Here is a 23,751-nt window from a genome sequence, read left to right on the forward strand (position 1 = left end):
AATTCTTAACACATATTATAATAAAGATATATTATATACTTATATATTTGAAAAATGTTACTTTTTTGTCATTATTCTTCCTCATTTTTCTTATGTAATTTCTTTATATTTCTGTTCTTTTTAGTCTCTTACTTTCTATCTTGTTAGGCTTAACTATATTATAATTTATATATGGAAACTTTGCTGGTTGCAATAACTTTTCACTATTCTATTTTTAAACATATTTTTGTAATGAAAATGTAACTGTTTGTTTCCTTAATAATTAAAAATAAAAATAAATAATGACTTGAAACCCCTGAGATTGAGAATACCAACTGCTTTAAATACCTGGACGTGTTCATCACGGGATATGACATTAAGAAAAGTGGGCTTGAACATACATAATTTTGAAAACATTTCTGAGAAAATATATAAGGTAGGTATAACCAATGAAAACCACAACACAACTGGCACAACTTGGCACAACTTTGAAGAGCGATTTTAACGTTCGTTACGCCACGGTATACGCCTGCATAACGGGTGTTGATACGTGGTGGGTTGTAGAGGGAAAAATGAGTCACGTTTGTATCATAATGTGCATTGAAGTTCGCCACGTAAACGAAACGCGTATTATTTAATATCACTCAGCAAACTTTGTGTAGTTCTTGCGCTCAATACCCAGACCGTCATTAAGTAATAAACCAAAACCGGCGTCAAAGAATTGGTCTATGACGACTGACTTTCGTATTTCTATATTAATAATCTGTTGTGTGATGTACCCACACCATGCCGCTATACGAGTGTATGAATGAATATTTAACTACTTACTTTTTTTAAATGTCTATAAATAGATTAAACCTCTGCTCGTGAATTCCTTCTTTAGTGGGTTTATTACAAGCTATAACAATCCAGCGTAGCTATGGTCCAGGGATACTCTAATAATAAAGTGAACGTTCGTGATATACGAGTATATAGGTCAAACAAATCGATATAGCTATAATTTAATCGGAATTCTGAGAATTTTAGATACTAGTAGATAATATGTTCATAATTTTTTTATTAAAGACCGCAATTATTATTTTTTCCGCTTCTTAAATATTTTGTTAAAGCATTTTTTGTAAATATATATTATAAAGAGAACATTAATTATTTTACTGCTGTTAGGAATCGAAAAATCGTCTGAAAATATTAGTAATAACATTATAATATATTGGTAGTTAAAAAGCCTTAAATAGCCAAAGGGGATTCCCACAAAAGCTGGTGGATCTGTAAATAAATCAAGTTTAGAAAAAAAAATATTAAAGACTGGTATTAATTATTCTACAAAAATAATTGTACGAATCATTATAATCTCCCCGCCATCCCTTTGATTCCTTTATCAATTCAGTAGGTTCTTTGTTAACATTGAGGTATTTTAATATATCATATGTTTCCACTTCCAAGATAACTAACTATACACTATATCAAGTTTTTCAAATGTTACTTACTTACAGTGTAGTTTCAACTAGCTATTAAATTCATGCATATATTCAAGTTCGAGAAATTTTTAAGTTGGTTGAAGTCTCTCGCAAGTTGTCGCAAACATCAACAAACATTACCCTCTAAATTTATATAAACCGTCACGATTACATACGCAGTACTGTTTACAACGTTTTTCTTAGCTCGTATTCTTATTTGTCCGGTGGTTCTTTGTCCGGTACAAATCTCGCAATCGATTTTTAACTAACTTTCCGACTAGCTAGACATTTTGAACTTTTAGAATATATCATAACACGATGCCAACGCATTTTTTAATACTTTTAGCCATTTTTAAGTAGAATTGAATTCATTTTCAGTTAATTCTGTTTTGTATGAAAAGTTATTTCGACACCATTATTGGTTGCTAGGGGTCTGGGGTCCTAGCAACAAAATTATTAATATATAAGTGCGTTACTATGGAAATCAATATGACACGTCAAGTACTAATTTTTTTGATCGTTTAAGCTAGTCAAGCCAAGTTTATATGGTTCAACAGAATTTAAAAACGTTGTAAGTATATAAAAAGTTCTTTTTGTCTTGTAATTTTTACACTTATTTATCTAGAGGTCTGAAATTTCTCGAACAAGTTTTCTTACAAATGGTAATGGAATCTTGCTAATCCCTATTTTGATGCTTTGACAAATTATTATGTTTACATTTACTTTACAAGTTTATTTAGTAATCATACGACCCAGCAGTTTCGAGGGGTTGAGGTAGGCTGCTAAAATTCAACATAAATAGTGCGCGCTAAACTTTCTCAGTCATACATATTTGTTTTCATTGAACTAAGAATGCAATGTACAGATGGTGCTAGTTAGTTTGTATAATTCAATTAAACTCTGTCTAATCCAAACCATAATAGTTTAGGTACGCTAAAGTAGATCCAATACAAATAGTGCACACTTTTTCAGTCATACTTATATTTGTTTTCGTTGAATTAAGAATACATATTATTACAGATGGTGTTGGTTAGTTTTTTAAAGTTCATTTAGCCTTGCCTAAACCAAACCATAATATTTATAAAATATTCTTTAATATATAAAATATTTAAAATTATGTATGGTGAAGTTGTATAATATTAGATATTTTATAGATAAACGAATACTTTTGACTATTATCTTCTATCTATATCTTGGATTGTGCAGGGTTTCATTGAATTTAGAAAACTAACAAACAATACCTACACATGATAGTTTTAGTTCAATGAAAACGAATACTTTTGTCTGACAAAGTTCAGTGTGCACTATTTGCGTTAGTTCTTAACAGCCTACCTCCACATTTCGCCACTGCCAATCAGCATAACAAGGGTGACACACTTCGATATTAATGTTTTGTTGTCAAAACAAATCAGAGTCGCGGATGCGATTGTCAGCATTTCCTCAATCATAACCTAGATAATTAGGATATATTATGATTTATTTAATAATACAATAACTCTTGTAATATATTGATTCCCCTGCATTATAGCCAATATGCATTTTTTCGTACTGTTTTGTGCTACTGTTAGTTTAAAATCAATGTTTTTTTAGACCTATGTTAGCACTGGGATAATACAACTCGTAAAATACTATTTATCTTACGAATGGTCGATGGCCGACCAAAGTATAATCTATTCCAGTGTAGATCATATGAATTATTACACCTGCAGTTATTATTGCGAATCGTATAAAGGTCGCGTGATAATACATGATGCTTGCGTTATAATCATAAAGCCCTTTGTTCTTGGATATTATCTGAAGATGGGATTTGGTTTAACAGGTTTAACATTTATCTATGTACGTTAAACTTAAGTGCTTATGGTATACAACCCGGATTAGATAGGTACATATTACGTTACTACTGGCTTTATAACTCTAAATTCTAAAACCATATTTAGAGGACTAATATTATTATCTAACATCTTACAATGTAGACCTCTAAACTTTCACCTTCAAGATAACTTAAAGCATCGATCATACTACTCTAAAGGCATAGACGTCCCTAGGAGAATTGCGGCCTTTACGCACATTAAAAATGCTGGCACTTTCTCTAAAGCCCCCTACACACGGACATTCGAATCGACATCGACATAATTCGAATTCAGAAATGCCAATATTATTGCATTGCAGTTACTCACGCAGTACTCATACACGACTTAAGAGTCGAAATGTCAAAAATGCAATCGATAAAAAAAATATTTTAAAAGAAATGGCCATGTCACATCTCCAAGATACTTTCTCTCAAAATTTGTTATATTCGTATTTTTTCCTCAACTCTCCACTCTTTAGAACAGTGATTCCTGACTTTTTTGTTTGGCGCTCTTGATACATTTTTTAATCTCGCAAAACCCCTAGTAATATTTATAATAAAATATAGTCACCATAGGATCAATTAGAATATGGAAATTTATGAATATAAAAACCTAACATGAACTCACACAGATACTAACAGGTCATAAAGTACTGAGAGCCCAACTAAACAAATTCAAATTGAGGGAAAGTGACTACTAACTGGTAATGTGACGGCAACCCGAAAATACTAAAATTATAAGCTCTCGGAGATAATATAATCACGAAATTGACTCACAAAACCTCAAGAAATATACAACAAAATAACACAAGAGCACTACACAAAATATCTAATTATGGCCATTAAAAAATAAAGAAATAAATGGACAGTGACACAGTACTCAACACATACTCCAAAATCTCAATGGAATATGAAAACCACTTTGTACAAAAATGCAAGGATAAGTATAGGTTAATTTTGACTTTTAAAATAATCGTAATATTGTTGTAGTGTACAGAGGTAATTTCCAAAATATGTTAAATTACTAGTTTAATTCTCAAATTTTAAGTTTTTATCAAATTTATTTATTTTACATATAATGAACATAACAAATTATAAATTCAAAGCGTTCAAGACATGACATAAAATAAGTGTTAATAATTTAAAAAAATAAAAATACAGAGAATAAGTAATAAAATAAGATAATAAATAAAATAAGTAACACAATAAAAGTAGATGGAGGCATACAGAGTGAACTTTGATAGACCCTATCTTAAAAACTTATAAACAACGTCCACCTAAATTCACCCTCACGTAAGTGGAATATATCAATATCTGAAGCGATTTCATTAAAAATTTAATTCATTATCTACTATATTGTATTATTATTGCGATCCCACAAAACCCACAGTTTGTTGCGTGACACAATACATGACACCCATGCGAGCAGTTTTATTGTTAGACAAAAATATAATACAGCAATGACAGACCGGTACGAACACTGATCTTATTAACTACTGAACAGTGTTAATATACCTTAAAGAGAACTATGAAATGTGATACCTAACGTATCAGTATTTTAGTGAGTACACACCTGGCGTCGGTCGGCTTGTATGTGACGTCATATTTATCCACGTTGTCCACAGCAGTAGCCCAGGAGACCTTGACAGACGTCGGGTTGAGGAACGTCACGGTAATATTTTCAGGTACGCCGGGCCCCCCAGGGATAGATCCTGGAAAAAATACATCACAATGTCAGAAAATCATTTTGGAATTGGGAAGATTAGTGTTGTTATATTAAATGTCATAATATTATACTAGTATAGCTACCAAGGTCTAATGTACTGACACCTACTATTTGTTGTCCGAAGCCTATTACACCATTGGTTGCCAATCGGTGTGCCGCAAGGTGTAAGTTTGTATAGTAAAACTCTGACACTATTTACCACCACGAATCTCTGCGAGCAATCGTTTTTGTCGACGGCAAAGAATTCAAAAGGTCATCAATAGAAAACAATCTCTTTTAACAATCGACCAAAATATGCAAAAAATGTGTTCTATGGAACAAACAGTATTTAGTATTTTATTATGATTTAAAAAAAATGCTGTTAATTTTTGATAGAACGGTATGTTATTAGAAATAATAAACCTTTCAAAATGTTACTATTTACATATTAAAAATATCCGTTAAAATAAACCGGTCTTAGTTGTAATAATAATTGTGGAATAGATACTAAAACTATATTTTTAAGTGTGTTATTTCTAATGAAATATTTCAATTCTTAATAGCCTAAATTCTGAAGCTTGCTACAAACTAATATGAAATTCAAAGATACTGCAGTAAGTATTTTTTCAGCTTGCCGTACGAGTATATTATAAAAGTACCCTATACACTGAAACAACGTTTAGACAAATACACGTAATAATTGATTTAAAAAAGTTTATTAAATTATTATCAAGTGCAAGTACGTTCAAACCATAAATTTGAAAAATCCTGACTTCAATTGGCAATCAAAGGTAAGCATAATTACATCAATGGGGAAGGCTACGTAGACTCGATATAAATAGTGCACACTAAACTTTGCGAGTCATACGTGTTTGTTTTCATTGAAGTAAGAATACAAATAGTAGATGGTATTAATGGTTTAATCGAATTTTATAAACCATCTGCAAATTATATTGTTAGTTCAATGAAAACAAATATAATTATGACTGACAAAACGTTCATTATTTTTGTTGGATCTGTACAGTCTACCTCTACTTTTTTATTTAACGATACAGCTGCTAATCAGAATATATTTGACGCAATAATGGTAGTTGTTTTTCAATTGGGTTATCATGAATGGGCATCCTAATATTTTTAATAATATGAACCAGTGGCGAAGAATGGAAGTAGGCTGTTAAGATTTGACATAAATAGTGCACACTAAACTTTGTCAGTCAGACATATTTGTTTTCGTTGAACTGAAACTACAGTGTATAAGTATTGTCTGTTAGTTTTTAAATTCAATCAAACCCTATATAATCCTAGCCATAGTAGATAATAGTCAAAAAATGTTCGTTTATACATGGTTTGGTGTTATAATTTTAGATATTTTATAGATGGAAAAATGTTTTTTATTTATTATGGTTTGGTATGCAGGGCTTAGTAAATTTGAAAAAACACCATCTGTAACATGTATTTTTAATTCAACGAAAGCAAATAAGTATGACAGCAAAAGTGTGCAATATTTTTGTCGGAGCACCCATAATATACCTAACCTATTATGGTTTGATTTAGACAGGGTTGTTTGTATTCTTAGTTAAATGAAAGCAAATAAGGACTTATGATTGATAAAGTTTAGTGTGCACTATTTACGTCGGATCTCCACAGCCTAACTCCACCCTTCGCCTCACCTAGTATAGGTACCTCGATTCAAACTAAAAAATTATAATCGTCAATTGCTTTATATATGTTTAACGCATGTTACTAAATTGGTTATCCATTGTCGCAAATCCAGCGGATACGTTTTTATGTCCCACTGGGCGTCGTTTTTTTATCAAACATTTTTTCCTAGTGGAGGTGTTTTCAAATATCCTTAAATTATTCATACAAATATGACACCTATATTATACTCAGTTACCTGAGATAAAGTTCTTCAAACTCATATTGCTGCATCTAGTTGATATATTATTAATGGAACTATGCTGCAACACTGAACCAAAGTTTGCCCGCGGAGCGAGTTTAACCTCAAAGTTAGTTTAAATACTTCAGAAAGTGTTCTCGGCTAAACAAGGTTTTCGTATACCTACATCCATCAAGTGTACTATGTAAAGGTGAAGTTAAGGGACTTTAATATAGGTTGTTTAAATTTTGATCATATTTTTCTTTATTTACATTGTCCCTAAAACTAAAAAGATAACCATGTACTGTGGGAGGTTTAACTACTCAAAGGCCTAGGTGCCGTATAAAGATAACATTCTATATTATATTATTACTATCGGCCGAGGGTACTTGATTGGATTTGAATATACATTCTAATAGATTTAATTTTTCTACTATTCCGTTTGAATGGACTCAAAATCCAAAGGCCTAGGTGCCGTACAAAATAAATATAACATTATCGACCGAGGGTACTTGATGGAATTTTAGCTTACATCCATCAGAATCCTATAATATATTGAATATATATAATTTGAAAACACCTCAGAAATATACACTGTTACCAAATATCATAATGCCTAAATCCCCCATCAACAATCCTCCAATCGACAGAGTTCAGAATATAATGATTAATGATAATATTATTGTAACTGTAAATGAGTCAAGGCTAAACGATGATGCACAGCGAAACAAACAAAAAGTACGTTACCGTTATCTGTTTCTAGGCAAACGAAGAATCGAGGGTAGGTACGGTCAGTCGGCTACCTACCCTTTAGCCCTTACGTCGCCTCCAAATACGATTCGCTACCTTTTTCGCGCCACAGCGCGTCTTTACAAATGTTATTAACAATTAATTGTTTATCGTCAAGCTAAATATACTTACTTAATATCCCTGAATCGGTGTTTTTAATAAGTGGAAAAGTGTAAATCAACACCCTACCTAAACCCATACCTATCAATACCCACTAGAAAAAATTATGTATATTCAACTTATGGTATATTACCTGCATTCTCACATCTTGTAAATTATTCGTTGAATATAAAAAAAATGGTTTATTCAATTATGAGCAAGTGCACATACGTTATAACTAAAAATGTTGAGTGGTCCTGGCGTCAGTTAGTTATTAGGGGAATTGATGATACCTTAATTTAAAATACAAAAACCGATTGTCAACATTAACGCAATTTGATAAAAATTTCATAAAAGAACTACAAGTTAAATTCGTTGTAGGTTTAAGTAGGATGTTTTAAGTATAAGGATTTATTAAGTAGGATGCTAGTAGCTTAATTGGTAAAGCACATTGGTGCGAATCCATTGGTTACAGGTTCAAGTCCCGTCGGGCTTCGTATTTTTATCAAAAAAGATTCTTTTAGTAGGTGTATAATACCTGAGGAATTTTCAAATTATGTATATTCGATAAAATATAGTGTTCGATTCTAAATGGGCCACCACAGAATGGATGCTGAATTAACATATTTATGTTTTTATGACAACTCAACTTTGTTCAATCTATAAGGTCCATACTCTGGGTCTTAAAAATATGTGAATTTATCAGACCCGTGAATCACGATATTGTTATAAACATGACACGTAAACGCTCGGCCATCGTGGTTCAATATTATAACTACGTTTGAAATAATAGTATTTTATTGTATTATTATATGTTATGTGATTATTATAAAATGAGAAAAAATAAAGGGCATCATAATGTATATATATAATATTTTCTTGAAAAGTCTACAGATCGTTTAGACTTATATCCTTGATATAGGGAAAAATCGTATCCGGAAATTTGTACCTAAACAGTTCACCGCAGGACACTTATTCGTGCGCCGCAGTACGTGAAACATGAGTTCGTGTAACATTTAATCAAATGAAGAGTTCTTCGTTGAACATTTCACCGTGGAGTATATTTGTACGTTTGCTACAACATGTGGCGAATTTTATGAGATGTCTTTACTAGATTAGGTTAGGTTAGGGTTAATCTAATTGGAACAGTACTATTTGCAAATTATCGCCGCATTTTGTAAGATGTAAGATGTAAAATGTATTCCACGGTGAATTGTTCAACGAAGAACTCGTCATTTGATAAAATGTTATACGAACTCATGTTTCTCGTACTACGGCGCACGAATAAATGTAACACGATGAACTGCATACGCAACTGCTACAACTTACATGTAACCGGAAAAACATAACATAACGCTTGGGCTGTCAATATAATTTGAATGAGAGACAGGTTTTAAATAGTTCAAACAGTCATGCAATTTTAATTTATTTTGCATCCATCCACCATGTATTTATCTCATTATACGAGTATATCAGCTTCCCAGGAGTTAGTTCTGAAAGCTTAAGTTAGTGAGAACCAACCTTTTGCGCGTCATGGCACACTATTCCAATTATACAAATTTGCGGTACACTCAAAAATAATATTTTTTTCTCTCGCATGATTTTTTTAAAACTATTAACAGCATAATGTTTTGGGTATTCATGAGAGTATTATATTATAATGTATATGAAAACATTAGAAATGTACGACAATTGTATAATACAGCACTTTCACGATTTTTTTTTATGCTAGATTTTTTTTACACATTTTCTAACTGGCTAGAAATACGTGCAAAATTTTGTAAACAAAAAACAAAGTAAAAATTTTTTTTTTCAATACATCTGTTCAACTATTTTTATTCCGTTGATATAAGGTACACATAATATGATACGTGAATAACATGAGCGAAAGCTTTCAGAAAGACATGCGTAAATTTCGCTTGAACCGCAAGAGCTTTCTTTATAAGGTAAGTAGATAAAAAGAAGATTTGAGTTGTACGGAAAGTTTTCTTAGGGAAAATGTTTGTCACTGGTAATTAATTTAAGAATTTTTAATAAAGAAGAAAATGTATATTCTGCAGACCTTTTAAAATATAATTGACATTTTTTTTCTTTGTGGTAGAATTTAAATTATACAAATCAAAGACGCTGACAAAACGAAAAAAACGAAAACACTTCTGAGAAATACATAACCCATAGAAAATCTTTTTGAAAAAAATACGACACCCAGCAGGAATCGAACCTGCGTCTCTCGGGATTCGCGTCCATTCGCATTGACTATAATGCTATATGCATCTTATGTAATTGTGACTAAGTAATGGCTCTTACAATACTCTCTGAAGCACTTTCTAAATTGCGGCGAATGGGCGCCAATCCCGAGAGACGCAGGCTCGATTCCTGCTGGGTGTCGTATTTTTCCAAAAAAGATTTTTCTATTGATTATATTATATTCTCAGAAGTGTTATCAAATAATGTATGTTCAATAAAAAGAATGTTACATTCTTAAATCTTGTGAATTATTTGTTGAATAAAAAATAGAATCGTATAAAACTTTTACGATAATATTATATAGCTTTACCAAAATTCTTTTTTATTTCAAGGATAGTACTATTGATAATAAGATTGAAATTATTATATTGCAGCCACCCCCAATGTCTTTTACAAATCGAAAATCTATTGGTTTATGTCTATGATGAAAGTTTTAGTCTTTATCGATGGAAATAAAATGCAAATTTAATTTTAAAATAAAAAATTGGACAATGATGCAATAAAATATATAATTTATTAAATTAATTAATTACAATAAGTAATTAAAGAAAAAATAGTCACACAACAGCTGAAATAGCGTAATCGGCAGCGTACGCACTTGCCAATCGAAAATTCTATGGATCAGTTTTGTCTGCTGCTTTTAATTTTTATTCTATTTGATAAGTAAATCGTGACAGGATATCGTCACAGATCAGCAGTATTCATTCTCCATTTAAAGCAACAGTTGGCAATAAACATCTATAAAAAGTCAGAGAACCGCAGATGCAAACTGCATTTTTATATTATGTTATAACGTTATTGTTTATTTTTCCATATAACATTTTATAAAAGAGATCTGTTCAGCGTAATATTTTTGAGCTAGAACAAAACTACAGAGAAAAATAGATAGAGCAATAGATGGTGTAATCTTAAACTAATTTTTAGTCCAAAGCTATTCAGAAATTAATTAACGCTCTTTGAATTAATTGAGTCTGGATGAATTTTAGCCCTCGTGTAACCCTTATTAGTATGTACCAGACCTGTGAAAGGTTACACGGCCCTTAAAGGATTTAAGCCCCTTTTGATATCAAAGAGATCGTTTTAGAATATCTTTCATTTAAATAAAACATCAATTCTGGTGAAACGAAATACGTATTATGAATATCAGGTAGCGTCCATATTATTTTATATAAAAAACACAGATATATTCAACTGAAATTTTCATAGATTTATAATTTTTTTTGTTGCATATCTATAGCTTATTTATTCAATAGAATATTATGATAACTTAGCCCTTTACTGCATAGTGTCGCAAATTTGCGACATTTCAAACTATTTCGATATAGCCAATGCCATCTGTGTAAATTATCAAATAATATCCTTTTTCGATGCCTAGAAAACTGTTTTACCATAAACATCCTACTTTACCGATTTTGTTTGGACATTTCAAGAAATAAAGCATTTCTGCATTATAGTCTCTGCATTTCTGCTTTGACAGCTGACGAATTCATATATACGCGAAAATCCGCATTTGTAAATAAATAAATAAAATATACAGAAGATTGAAATTGGTTGAATAAAAATATCTACACATCAAATAAGGTGTGTACATTAGTTTTTTATAATTGTTTTCATTTGGTTTTGTATTTTGTCATACTAAAATGTAAGATTTCCAAATGTCGTAAATCTGCGACACCACGCAGTAACATACAAAATTTAATGAAATTTTCGAAAAATATTTTTTTCATTATTTTTCCTTCATTCACAAGGCATTTTGACACGAAGAAAAAATAAAATTTTTCAAAAAAAAAAAATCAAGCAGTAAAGGGTTTTAATTTAGTAATTTTGTCGGTGGTTTCTTCAACGATAAGGATCGTAACTAACCCTAAAATACGTTCATATTCTATGCGACTCCAGACTCTCCACCTTTTACGGTCTTTCGCGTTTCTCAGAACAGAGTTAAGACTGACCCCAGTAAATTCCTTCACATGCAGTAGGCTGACGCGCTTTTACTGCCTCTTATTCACTGGAAGCTATCCCACACCACTAATTTCACATGATTTTCCGGTTTACGACGAACTGTAGTTGCTCGTAAATTCAATTATATTTTAATTTGTATTACCTACGTTCAACTATCAAGTTTAGTTTTTTTATATGTATACATATTTGATTAATAAACACAGAACTGTCTTTACGGTTTTTATTGTTTCATGTCTATTTTAATGTTACATTTTAGTATAGCTTTATTATTTTGGTAGTTTAATGTATATTGCAGACAACCACAGTATGCTAGGGACGATTTTTTTTTGAATTACTTGATTGAAAGAATTAATATCGACTACTCATTATATCAGATACAATATAATATGATAAGTTCAAGTGACGAGTACTGCATTATCGACTGAGACCGTTAGTTCTATTTTATGTCGATAGATGTTAATATAGAACAATTTGTCCGAAAAACTACATATTGCATAATATTGTCAATAACTGTGATCTTGAGTGTTTGTTTAGTTGTGTTTAGACATGTTTCAGTTGGTTAAAATCGCTTATTATCCTTGCTTTACCTTTGAATCGACTTTTTACTAGTGTTAGCTTCTGATTTTTTCTTTATGCACTTTCCTACTCACTTAACTGATTTTACGATGTTGTGATAAGTGTTTTTCTCCAGGATCCTCCTGAGAAATGGATAATAACTATTAGTTACTTTAAATTTTCAACTGTTATTTTTATTATTCTGTGACTCTAATTTGCATAATATAATATGGGACATTGCATTAACATAAACATTTCATAGATACATTCCCCCTGAGATATTTGCAGGCGTAAACAACTGCTGATACTTCACATCCAAACATGATTAACTAAAAAATATATGACATAATAATTGAAGCTTTTTATTTGGTTCTTTATTTTAAGACACTTTAGGACTGTTATATATTTTTTTTAAATCTTGGAGGTGCATTCAAACGTTTTGTGAAATACTCTGTACATTGTTGTGTTGCCAATTTGCGCGTAATTCCATCAGAAAAACTGTATCTAATGAAACATGAATGTCAACCGGTGATTTACGCGGTTGGCCGACTGACATATAATCAAAGCAACTAGGTACCTTATTCATCTCGTCAAGTTTTTGTGTGTAGTCTCAAGTTTTTCACATTTTCCACGTTTTTTAAAGCCTCATCGCAGACATAACTATTTTATATTTTGATTTTAGAATCGGTTGTAATGGTTTTTTGATAAATCAACCAAATTAACTTTCCCAGCGAAATTGTCATACTGTGCGTAGAAAACCTTCAAATTAAAAAAATATTTAACGTATAGTATGAAAACGTTCAAAATTTCTTGGGCTGACCGGGTGACAAATGCTGAAGATCTCAATCGAATGGGGAAGGACCGAGAAGTTCTACATAGTATCAAAACCAGGATACTTCTGTAGGTACCTCGGCCACATTATGAGCGGACAAAACAACAGCATTCCCCAACTTGTCATTCAAGGAAAGATCCATGGTGAGCGTAGCAGAGAACGGCGCCGCATTTCATGGCTTAAGAATCTCCGTGATTGGTACGAGAGCTGCTCCACTGAACTGTACCGGGTAGCAGACAACAAATCTAAGATCGCCTTGATGTGTGGCCGACCTCCGCTAGGGGGTGGCACAATAAGAAGAAGATGAAAGCGTGACTTGTACAAATATATAATATGATATATGCGTACAAAATTGACATTCTGTCCATAGGTAGGTATAGAACAATGCAAGTGCACATATCTGACATAACAATAATTAAAACAGAAGTTCTCTCAAAGTAATATGCAAAACCGGCGTAGCAAGACTGAGAGTGCTAGCCACAGATATTATTTTGCAGTTCTCGCGTAGCATTACTAATAATATTTACGCCGCTACGCCGTAGCACCGTAACCCGATTAATTGAATTAATAAATACAGCAAGTTAGTATAGATATCAAAGATGAGACTGCATAGAAAATGCAAAACAGCATATGCAAATACGCAAGATGTCCCGAATGATAAATACCTATTTATTTCACACCTTTTTTAAATAAAATGTTACTGTCATCGTCACTAAAACTCAATCAACATTAGGTTGGTTGCCTTCAGGAATCATGTTTACTCAACTTTCTATATAATGGACCCGTCAATTACATACGTGGTCGCAGCCATGACCTATTTTGGGTGAAAGCTGTTTCCTCATGTCAGGCTCACCAGGCACCAATAGCAAGGGCTGTTCGGCTGGTCAATGCACTCCCTAGAGATGCAGACATTTTTAGCGATGCATTAACTATTCTGTTTTTAAAATTCTATTTTATTGTTTAATTTTCATTTTTTTTTTAAATTATTGTTGTTTTTTATTATTATTATTTTATTTCTTTTCAATAAAATATTTTTTTTGCTTTGTTTTTTTCACTATTTGATTTATTTGTACTGTTTATTCTAAATGCCATGTTGTGAACGTCTTGAATTAATAATTTGCTATGTGCTCAACGTGTCTTTGTTTAAATACATAAATAATCCATCTCCGTATCTTATTGTAAATTACAGTTACCTCAGAATAAGACTGAACTTCCATGCAACTTCCGGTCTATTGAATAGCAGGCTCTCGCGATGTCTATTCATTACGACCCACTTCCATCCTTAAACTATAGCCTATCCAACGGAGTTACCTCATTTTTATATATTGCGAAACGATAGGAGAATACATTTTGTAGTTATACTGTCCTTGTCACGTACCATTTTTACATATGGATGGGAAAGCCTTTTTCAATAAAAGATATCCAGCTTCTTTTCATTTTTTTATAAGACCCACACTACGACGAAAGCTTTTAGAGCTTTATTAGATTTTAATTATAAAGTGCAAGTACGTTAAAACAAAAATGTAAAGAGATCTTGATGTAGGCTAGGAATCATAGTATGTAGAATGGAAGATTCTTCTAGCAGAGCAGGCTACTCATTTAGGTGTTAGGATTGTTACTTTCAAATGACATCGTTAAAAAGTGATTTAACCCTAGTCGCCAAAAAAATCTGACACCATTCTACCTACTATGATTCATGATAAAATTGCAGAAGAATCTGTTCTTCCTCTACCTATTATTAATACCTTCGAGCGCTTCAATTATATATATATATATTTTTTCTACCATGTCCGATCCTAATAGGATCATATGGGCCTCCACAGAGTAAAGGTTTGTATTAACAGATTTTGTTTTTTTACGAGAGATGGATGTCAACCACTTGCTCAAATTATTAGGTCCATACCCTGACTCACACACAAATTGAAAAACAACATGTGTACTTGTCAGACCCGGGATTTGAACCTGGGCACGGCGTGATAGTCCAACGCTTAAGCCGCGCGGTCACAGTGGGCGTTCTGACTATTAGTTGATTTTGTCGTAATTTAAAAGGGTGCAGATGGCTAAAATGGTAAAGCACATTGGCCAGAATCTGATGGATGCGGGTTCGTGACCTATTTTTTTGATATAAGTATTTCTGGTGTGTTCCAAATGGTGTATATTGTAGATTTTTTTTTGGAAGTGTAACTCTTCCGATAACTTCTCAAATTAATGTATCTTTGTAAATTCAAAGAATATACAATTGTATTTTCACTAGATAATTACCAATATAATAAGCCATTTCTTTTATTCAATACAAAAAGTAATAGTCAACATTAACGCAATTTGATAAGCAAATTTTGTTGTACCTTCCTGCTCTGATCGCTATCATATAATTTATTAATCTAGATTCTAGACCAGTGGTTCTCACGTGAAATATAACTGTGCAGCACAATTGACATTGACAGTTCTATGGAAACGTCTGGTGGCCGCATCAAATCTTACTTTTGTTGTGATTGAACAAATTAAAGCCAACATTTATTTACTAAAAAAATGGATCAATTTATTTATAGCCAAGTCCATTTACTAAAAGACATTTGAAATGCAAATGGAAATTCCTCAATACTCCTTTTTTCCAATGCGAGCCGCATGGCTGCTTCTAAGTTTACATCTGTCAACTGGCTTCGATATTTGTTTTTTATGAAGTGCATTACACTGAATGATCTTTCATAGTATACAGTAGTAGGAAAGATCGACAATAGTAATAAAGCAAGTCTTCAAATTGACTTGATTCTTGGTCAACGTATAACTTCGACCAAGATTTTTCAACCGTGATAGTAAAGACTCATTTCGAATAACGCATAATTAACGTTAAACCAATTAATGAAATTAAATACTAAACATGATGTTGGTGGCCGCATGCAGCCACTGGGGTGGCACATGAGAACCACTTTTCTAGACCAATGAGAAAAACTTATTCTTGTTTTTTAAGATTATAAATTTAGAAAAGCGGTGATTGAGGTAATCATGAAAAGACGTTTTACGTGGCTGGGACATGTGTTCCGGATGCCGCCAAAGAGTATGACACTTCGTACCTTAGTGGCACAGCATCAAGGGTTCCGTCGTCGTGGCCGGCCCTCCCTCACTCTGCAGCGGTGCTACAAAAGCGATCTTTGCACTGAATTTCTGGGATAGCGGGAGGTGCAAGAGTTGGCGATGGATCAAGGGAAGTGGTGCGAACTTGTCCTTGCCCTATGCCCCAATGCTGGGTCATGACAGGGTGAATGAAGAAGAAGAAAAAAAAGCTGCCGATTTTATATACCATTAAAAAAGTTGTCCGAACGGACAAAAAATCCTCGCATAATACGAGTATCAATCGAATCTCAAAAATTTAAAAATCTCTAATTTTGATCAAAATTAATATTTTAAAATCACGGACGGTCACTTAATTTTACTCATTATTATAAAATAATTACAAGATAAAAATAACTTTTTATATACAACGTTTTTAAATTTTCTGTTGAATCATATTATTATAAGCTTAAACGATCAAAAAAAAATTACTTGATAGAAATAATACTGAAATGTCATTTTGACATTCATATTGATTTCCATAGTAGCGCACGTATATATTAATAATTTAGTTGCTAGGACCACCCCCTTAGAGACCAATAATAGTCTTTTACTTTTTACGGATTTTTCTGAAATAACTTTCCATACAAAACAGAATTAACTGAAAACGAATTCAATTCTACTTAAAGATGGCTGTATTAAAAGAATGCATTGGCATCAAGTTCTGATAAATTCTAAAAATTTCAAATGTCTAGCTAGTCGGGAAGTTGGTTAAAAATCGATTGCAAGATTTATACCGGACAAATAAGAATACGAGCTAGTAAAAACGTTGTAAAATAGAAGTATAGATCAAACATATTATTATGAAATATGCGTTTTCATATTTTCATATTTTCATATTTTGACTTCTTTTTAATCTTTCCGTTATCATTTTGAGACACTCGTCATCGGCCTAGTAAAATAAATAGTCACGCGAATCAATATATGACCAGTCCGAGCGGGGGAAATCAATAAAAGCCTCCATACGCTTGGCCAAGTGAACGGTACGTATTTCGATACGCATTACCGTCCGTTACTTCTGTTTAGGATATTTATTATTGCACGAAAATACTGAGGTACGACTGTGTAGACAATATGCGCTAGACGTCAACAATAGACTAATGTTCTGTCTATATAATACAATGCTATATTTTTAACTCATCCGCAGAATATTATGTAATGCCGATTTTTAATGGATTTAATTTCATCATCGTTTACTCAAATATTGTCTAACTGTTAATGAATTATATTAATGAAAAAAAATATTAAATGAGCAAATGTGAAAGAAATGAGTTTTTGAAGTTATACTTCTTTTGGGGCGTTTGGTAGAGAGTGAAATTGAGAGCTGTGCGCGCACATCGTTACGAAAGCGCGCGACAGTATGAAGTTAGCTTCGAATCAACGCAAGTTTGATAGTAAAATTGTTCCGTTGCCTAGGCAACGAATTTATTATTGTCGGCCATTTGCAATTCTTTACGTAAACAAACGATTAAACGTCAGAGTGACATTTGTTACTTTAAAAATAAAAACAACGAGAAGTAATAAATTATATAATTTAGAAATATTAGTTAAAGTGTATAGAAATAAACCAACGGTGCTCCAATAAGTGGCCTTTTTTCTTGAGTGTATAATTTAACAAGATAATTAAGAGCTAGTCGAAGAATCTAGGTTATCACAATTTTTGTTTTTGTTTTGTTACGCCAAAGAAATATAACTTCTAACGCGCGTACATAAGTACACACACAGATTTTTTTGTTCTGATATTCGTTCTTGTTTCCGCTGTCATCTATTTTTAGGAGTTTTTTTTATTATTAGGACATTTATTCTTACGTAGTTTTGCAATCGTTTTTCAATCGTTTTGCGGCTGATTTCATCATAATTGAATCAGCGAATTTCAATGATCAACATATTTTTTCGCATGGTTAAATGAAGTTTTTCTCCGTTAACATGAAATATTACATTGCGTTTTCTTGTTTAGTAGTCGACGTTCGAGAGTATAAAGCTTTTTTTTTCATTAAAAATCAGCAAGACTCACTCTTCCACGAGTATTTTTTTAAATGAATTATTTAAGATATGGTGCTGGTGATGGGTGCTAAGGGGATTCTGTACAGAATACTTGATAATGCAGGAGCATCAGTGAGAGACCATCCTCTATGTAGTATTATTTGAGTCTACATACACATTCTTTGCACAGGTAAATAAAGGGAATGGGACGATTGGCCTCCGGACAATTGGACGCCGCACTGTCGTAGACACGTGTAGATGAGGTATTTTAATCAGTTTCTATCTACTACTTAGTAGTTTGAATTCATTTTGCTCTTAACATAATGTATTCTTTATCGCGGATTGAGGATTACCATGCCTAAGGCTTTATATAAAATAAAAAAACTCTTTTTTCGTTGGAACTTAAACATATGTACGATTAAATCATTGTTTATGTCTGCATATTTACATTCTTACCAACTATTAAATCATAATATAATCATTGAAGTATAAATAATAATATTGAATTTTACCTATAAGTACCTAACGTCTATTTATTTTAGAATTCTGTGGCGGCCAGTTGTCCGGTGCCAAATCGTCCTAGACCCTAAATAAAGCCTCGAAATACACAGATTTTTGGACAGTGTATCAATATCAGTTAAAAGCAACAGGAACTGAATGCCAAAGAGGATAATTATGAGAAGGAATTCATTGAAACCTCCATAGCATCTACCACGAGGTTTCCAGAGGATAGAGATGGATAGAAAATAAATAATTGATTTAAAATTCTGCAGTAACTCTGCTCAAAATTAAGATTAGGTACCGCAGAGCGAAGAGGAAGATTTAACATAGAACGTTTAGATACCGATAAATAATTTTGTTATACAACTAAATAATCTTATTCTAATGATTTATTAAATTATTATTTTGCCTTTCAAACAGAAATTCAAACTTAAACGTTCATTATTGATAATATAGTTTTTTTATTTGATATACAACTTGATGTGCATCTTGGCTACTTCACCAACATTTTACGAGAAACGTCACATGCTCAACTTATTGGTTCCATGGTTTAGGTCTAATCACACATTGAAAAATAATATGTGAAATTGCCATATTCGAAATTCTAACCGGAGACACACTACTTTATAAGTAAACAAGTTATCACTCGTCCATTACGAGCGTCTATATTACTATAGTATAATGTACTGTATACAATACTTAATAAATAATAAAACATATATATTTCACAGATACAAAAAATGTCATATAACCATTTATTGAGTATTGGGCTAATTTTCAATTGGTTTAAAAGCTCCACTTACCTCAGTAAATAGTATTCTTCTGTTTGACCGAAACTTAGATACGTTTAGTTCCCCAAATAAAGGTCTAACCAGCCGTGATAAACTATTGAAGTTCGGTTACTTACTGAGTGAATTTTTCCATGCGACAGTTTACGACCAATCTCGAGAGCTTTCTTTTACGCCTAGGAAAAGCTCGCATGCGATGTGCGCTGAATATAATACTCCTACTAAACTTTGGTTTTGTTAAAGATTTACTGCGTTGTATGGAATATGGCTAGTCTGTTCTATTTTATTTGTATTCTTATATAGGCCGAACAATTCTGAATAAAGGTCATCGACTAATATGTTATATGACATTCAACATTTGTTTAATAGTCAGTGGCAATTTATTCCAGTCTCTGGAGCCGCTAAATTATCTCGAAATAATCTAAAGTGAATGTAGTTATCTATGTTATAAATTGAAAATAAAAAATCTGATAGGTAAGCAACTTAGTTTTTATGTACCTATAATTTTACAGTGGGTCCCCAAAATCAGTTTATTAAAACAGAATTAATAAAGAACTATACTCCCCTTCTAAGGAAGGAGGCAGTAACTGACTCACACACTTTCGAGATAAATGACACAATGTGTTTTTTTTCAAACTTTAGTAGTGTGAATTAATAAAAAACGGTGATAATTTTTATAAGTAGGATGTTAAACTACAAACAAAGTAATAATAAACAAGCAGTAACTGCAATGAATAGGTACAATTACTGCCTTTTTGCTAAAAATTGTATTATTTTAGAAGATGTCTATTTTTTCACTAATTATTTTAACGGTATTTTAGTGATAATACTGATATTAAAGTGAACCGAATATATGGCTTTCAAAATTACCTAACGGATGGCATTCATAACTCAATTTCACAAATTTTGCGAGTTACTGCCTTCTTCCTTGGAAGGGCAGTATACAACACGATTACATCTACATTAATTACTTAGGTCCTAGATAATATCATCGGTGTTTTGTAAAAAGGCCGAATCAACCATTTTGGCGATTTTAATGAAAAAACAATATGTACCTCACTAGCATTGTTGTGTAAAAACGGCAAATTTGTATCTCTACAGGAAAGTACTTAAAACGATAATCGTAAGTGCGAATATCCACTTAGTATTACGAATAAAAATCGAATGTGATATATTAGGCCTTTTAACATATTATATTATAATGCCTATAATTACAAGGACAGTGTTCCTTCTAAGCTTTGTTATAAACTTGTTAGACATTTATAATCATCCACGGGTAATTAAAAAATACATGTCAAAAGTTAAAAATTCTCCTCCTGTAAAATAGCATTTTGGTTAACAACCCCGTTTTACAAAACACCGACGATATATTATAATCCTTTCGTAATGTTTTTATTTATCTCAACTCGCTTCATCAGGTTGTCGCTGACACTAATTGTCGCATCAATGTACAAGTACATATCTATAGAGCACCGTGATTTGGTTCAACAATATGGCCGCTTGTTGAATTGTGAATCTATCTAAAACTGCCTTTCAGCGATGTCTAACGCCAACCAAATTGTAGAACTTAAGGGGGGACATGCTCGTCGAAGGTCAAAATTGAGTTTTTATTGTATTTTCAAACCATGATCCTGGACACTCCTTAAACGTTGTAGATAATCTATTTATATAATTTTGAAGCCTTATTATCCTTTATAGTTATTTTAAACATTTGATGACTGCATAAAGTATTTTTGTTACATAAAATAGTATTCTTTTAAACCTCTCGCTCTAATGTTTTAGAATATAGTCATATTTCGGTACATAACTGTGCAGTGGTGTTAAATTTTTTTACATTTATTAATTTTTTGAAGCATTTATAAAACCATAAGTATAATTTATTACGAGATAATTTTTGTAAAATATTCACGATAAAAAAATTATATTGATAATCTCTGTGATCCAAAATTTGACAAGAATTAGGCATTTTATTATTCAAAAAATCGGCAAGATTAACACATTTGAAGATGATTCTAAAGATACTTATTATAATTTATGCTTTTGACCATTCAAATATGATAAAGATCTTATGAATAAAGATTGCTCTATAATAATTATTGACCTAAGAATAAGGTAGTGTTTTTTTGAAATACGCCATTTCTTTTGGCATTCCCCAGTGGTTAAGCTACAACATACGGCCGTAGCCATAAATTGACAAACTATAATTAAAGTAGGGAGTAAAATTATGTTAACGCGCGTGTTTGAACATGTACCGTTTAAAAAAAAATAAAAAAAAATTCGGTTAGGTACATGTTCAAACACGCGCGTTAACATAATTTTACTCCCTACTTCAATTATAGTTTGTCAATTTATGGCTACGGCCGTATGTTGTAGCTTAACCACTGGGGAATGACAAAAGAAATGGCGTATTTCAAAAAAACACTACCTTATTCTTAGGTCAATAATTATTATAAAGCAATCATTATTCATAAGATCTTTATCACTCTTGAATGGTCAAATACATAGCTTATAATAAGTATCTTTAGAATTATCTTCAAATGTGTGAATCTTGCCGATTTTTTGAATAATAAAATGCCTAATTCTTGTCAAATTTGGGATCACAGAGATTATCAATATAATTTTTTATCGTGAATATTTTACAAAAATTATCTCGTAATAAATTATACTAATGGTTTTATAAATGCGTTTAAAAATTAATAAATGTAAAAAATCTTAACACCACTGCACAGTTATGTACCGAAATATGACTCTATTCTAAAACATTAGAGCGAGAGGTTTAAAAGAATACTATTTTATGTAACAAAAATACTTTATGCAGTCATAAAATGTTTAAAATAACCATAAAAGATAATAAGGCTTCAAAATTTTATAAATAGATTATCTACAATGTTTAAGGAGTGTCCAGGATTATGGTTTGAAAATACAATAAAAACTCAATTTTGACCTACGACCAGCACGTGGGCCGTTAAATATTATACAGTGTTTAATTAAATATATAATAACAACTTGTGGTTTATATTAAATTATAATACAGTGGATTAACATAACAGTGATTTGGAGTGACTGATGGGTAGAGAAACTAACTTTCTCTGTTTCATCAGCTTAAAGCTCGTGTAGTAATTGCTCAAATGTATGCCATAATTTTATTAATGATGATTTAATGTAAATTTTTCTTATGTTTTTATGAAAAATAAACTAACCGCATGAGTTTATATATATTATATATACATATGTATAAATTTTTTTTAAATTTAATTGCTATAAAATATAATATATATTAGATTTATTTCTAACGTATTTAAGTTTTGTACTATTCCGTTTGAGTCGTTTTTTGCGACCCGAGTTTCACCTTTCGGCATCTTCAGGCACTGTGTACACTCACCAAAATGCAAATAAACACTGACAACGAATACTATTAACTCTAAATAATATAACAAATCAATACCATAAAGTAGGTAAAAACTTCATTCGCTACTTATCAAGTCAAGGGTCACAATAAAAAAATATAACAAAAATTATGAATAGAATTTAGATTCAAATTCCATCAAAAACCTTTGGTCGATGGTATTAATATTATAATAGATTTATGTTTATCCCAGTATCTTATGAGAAGGGTGTTATTATTGATCAACTCTGTGAAATAATATGTGTTTTTTGATCAATTGGATAATCGCATTAAAAATAAATATATTTGGTGGTTTGTCGATAATGTAGAATTTATTTAAATAAACTATCGCCTCATATTAAAATCTCGTTTGTGCCTTTCTACTTAGTAGAAAGTAACCTGTAGCTTTACATCACTTTCTTTCAGTATTAAGTTACTTTATTAAACAATTAAGTTTTCTTTTATATATGGATACATATTTGATTAATAAATACAAAACTGTTCTAAGGTTCTTTTATTTTATGTAGGCACTTTTCACTGGATTACATTTTGAGGCTGTATATATTATTCAGATAATATTAATTTAGTTAACTATGTGAATTTAGTATTTAATAGTTTTACGTCATTTTCAGACAA

The 23,751-nt window shown here is 31.5% G+C and overlaps 2 protein-coding genes across 2 annotated transcripts in view; one reads left to right on the forward strand and one right to left on the reverse strand.

Moving 5' to 3' along the window:
- The window catches only part of LOC147073994 (uncharacterized), a 235,976-nt gene extending 230,187 nt beyond the window's left edge, over positions 1-5,789 (reverse strand). The window contains exons 1-3 of the mRNA XM_085944720.1: positions 5,764-5,789; positions 5,499-5,503; positions 4,859-4,997 (exon numbers count right to left, since the gene is read on the reverse strand). Of these exons, the coding sequence (XP_085800846.1) occupies positions 4,859-4,997; positions 5,499-5,503; positions 5,764-5,789 (170 nt within the window). The remainder of the gene's footprint in view (positions 1-4,858; positions 4,998-5,498; positions 5,504-5,763) is intronic.
- The window catches only part of LOC147073988 (uncharacterized), an 895,029-nt gene that overhangs the window by 588,654 nt on the left and 282,624 nt on the right, over positions 1-23,751 (forward strand). The gene's annotated exons all lie outside the window — the stretch shown is intronic.

The sequence above is a fragment of the Rhyacophila brunnea genome, unplaced genomic scaffold (genome assembly GCF_057557595.1).
Source record: "Rhyacophila brunnea isolate RB1 unplaced genomic scaffold, BYU_Rbru_1.0 scaffold_17, whole genome shotgun sequence".
Taxonomy (NCBI): Eukaryota; Metazoa; Arthropoda; class Insecta; order Trichoptera; family Rhyacophilidae; genus Rhyacophila; species Rhyacophila brunnea.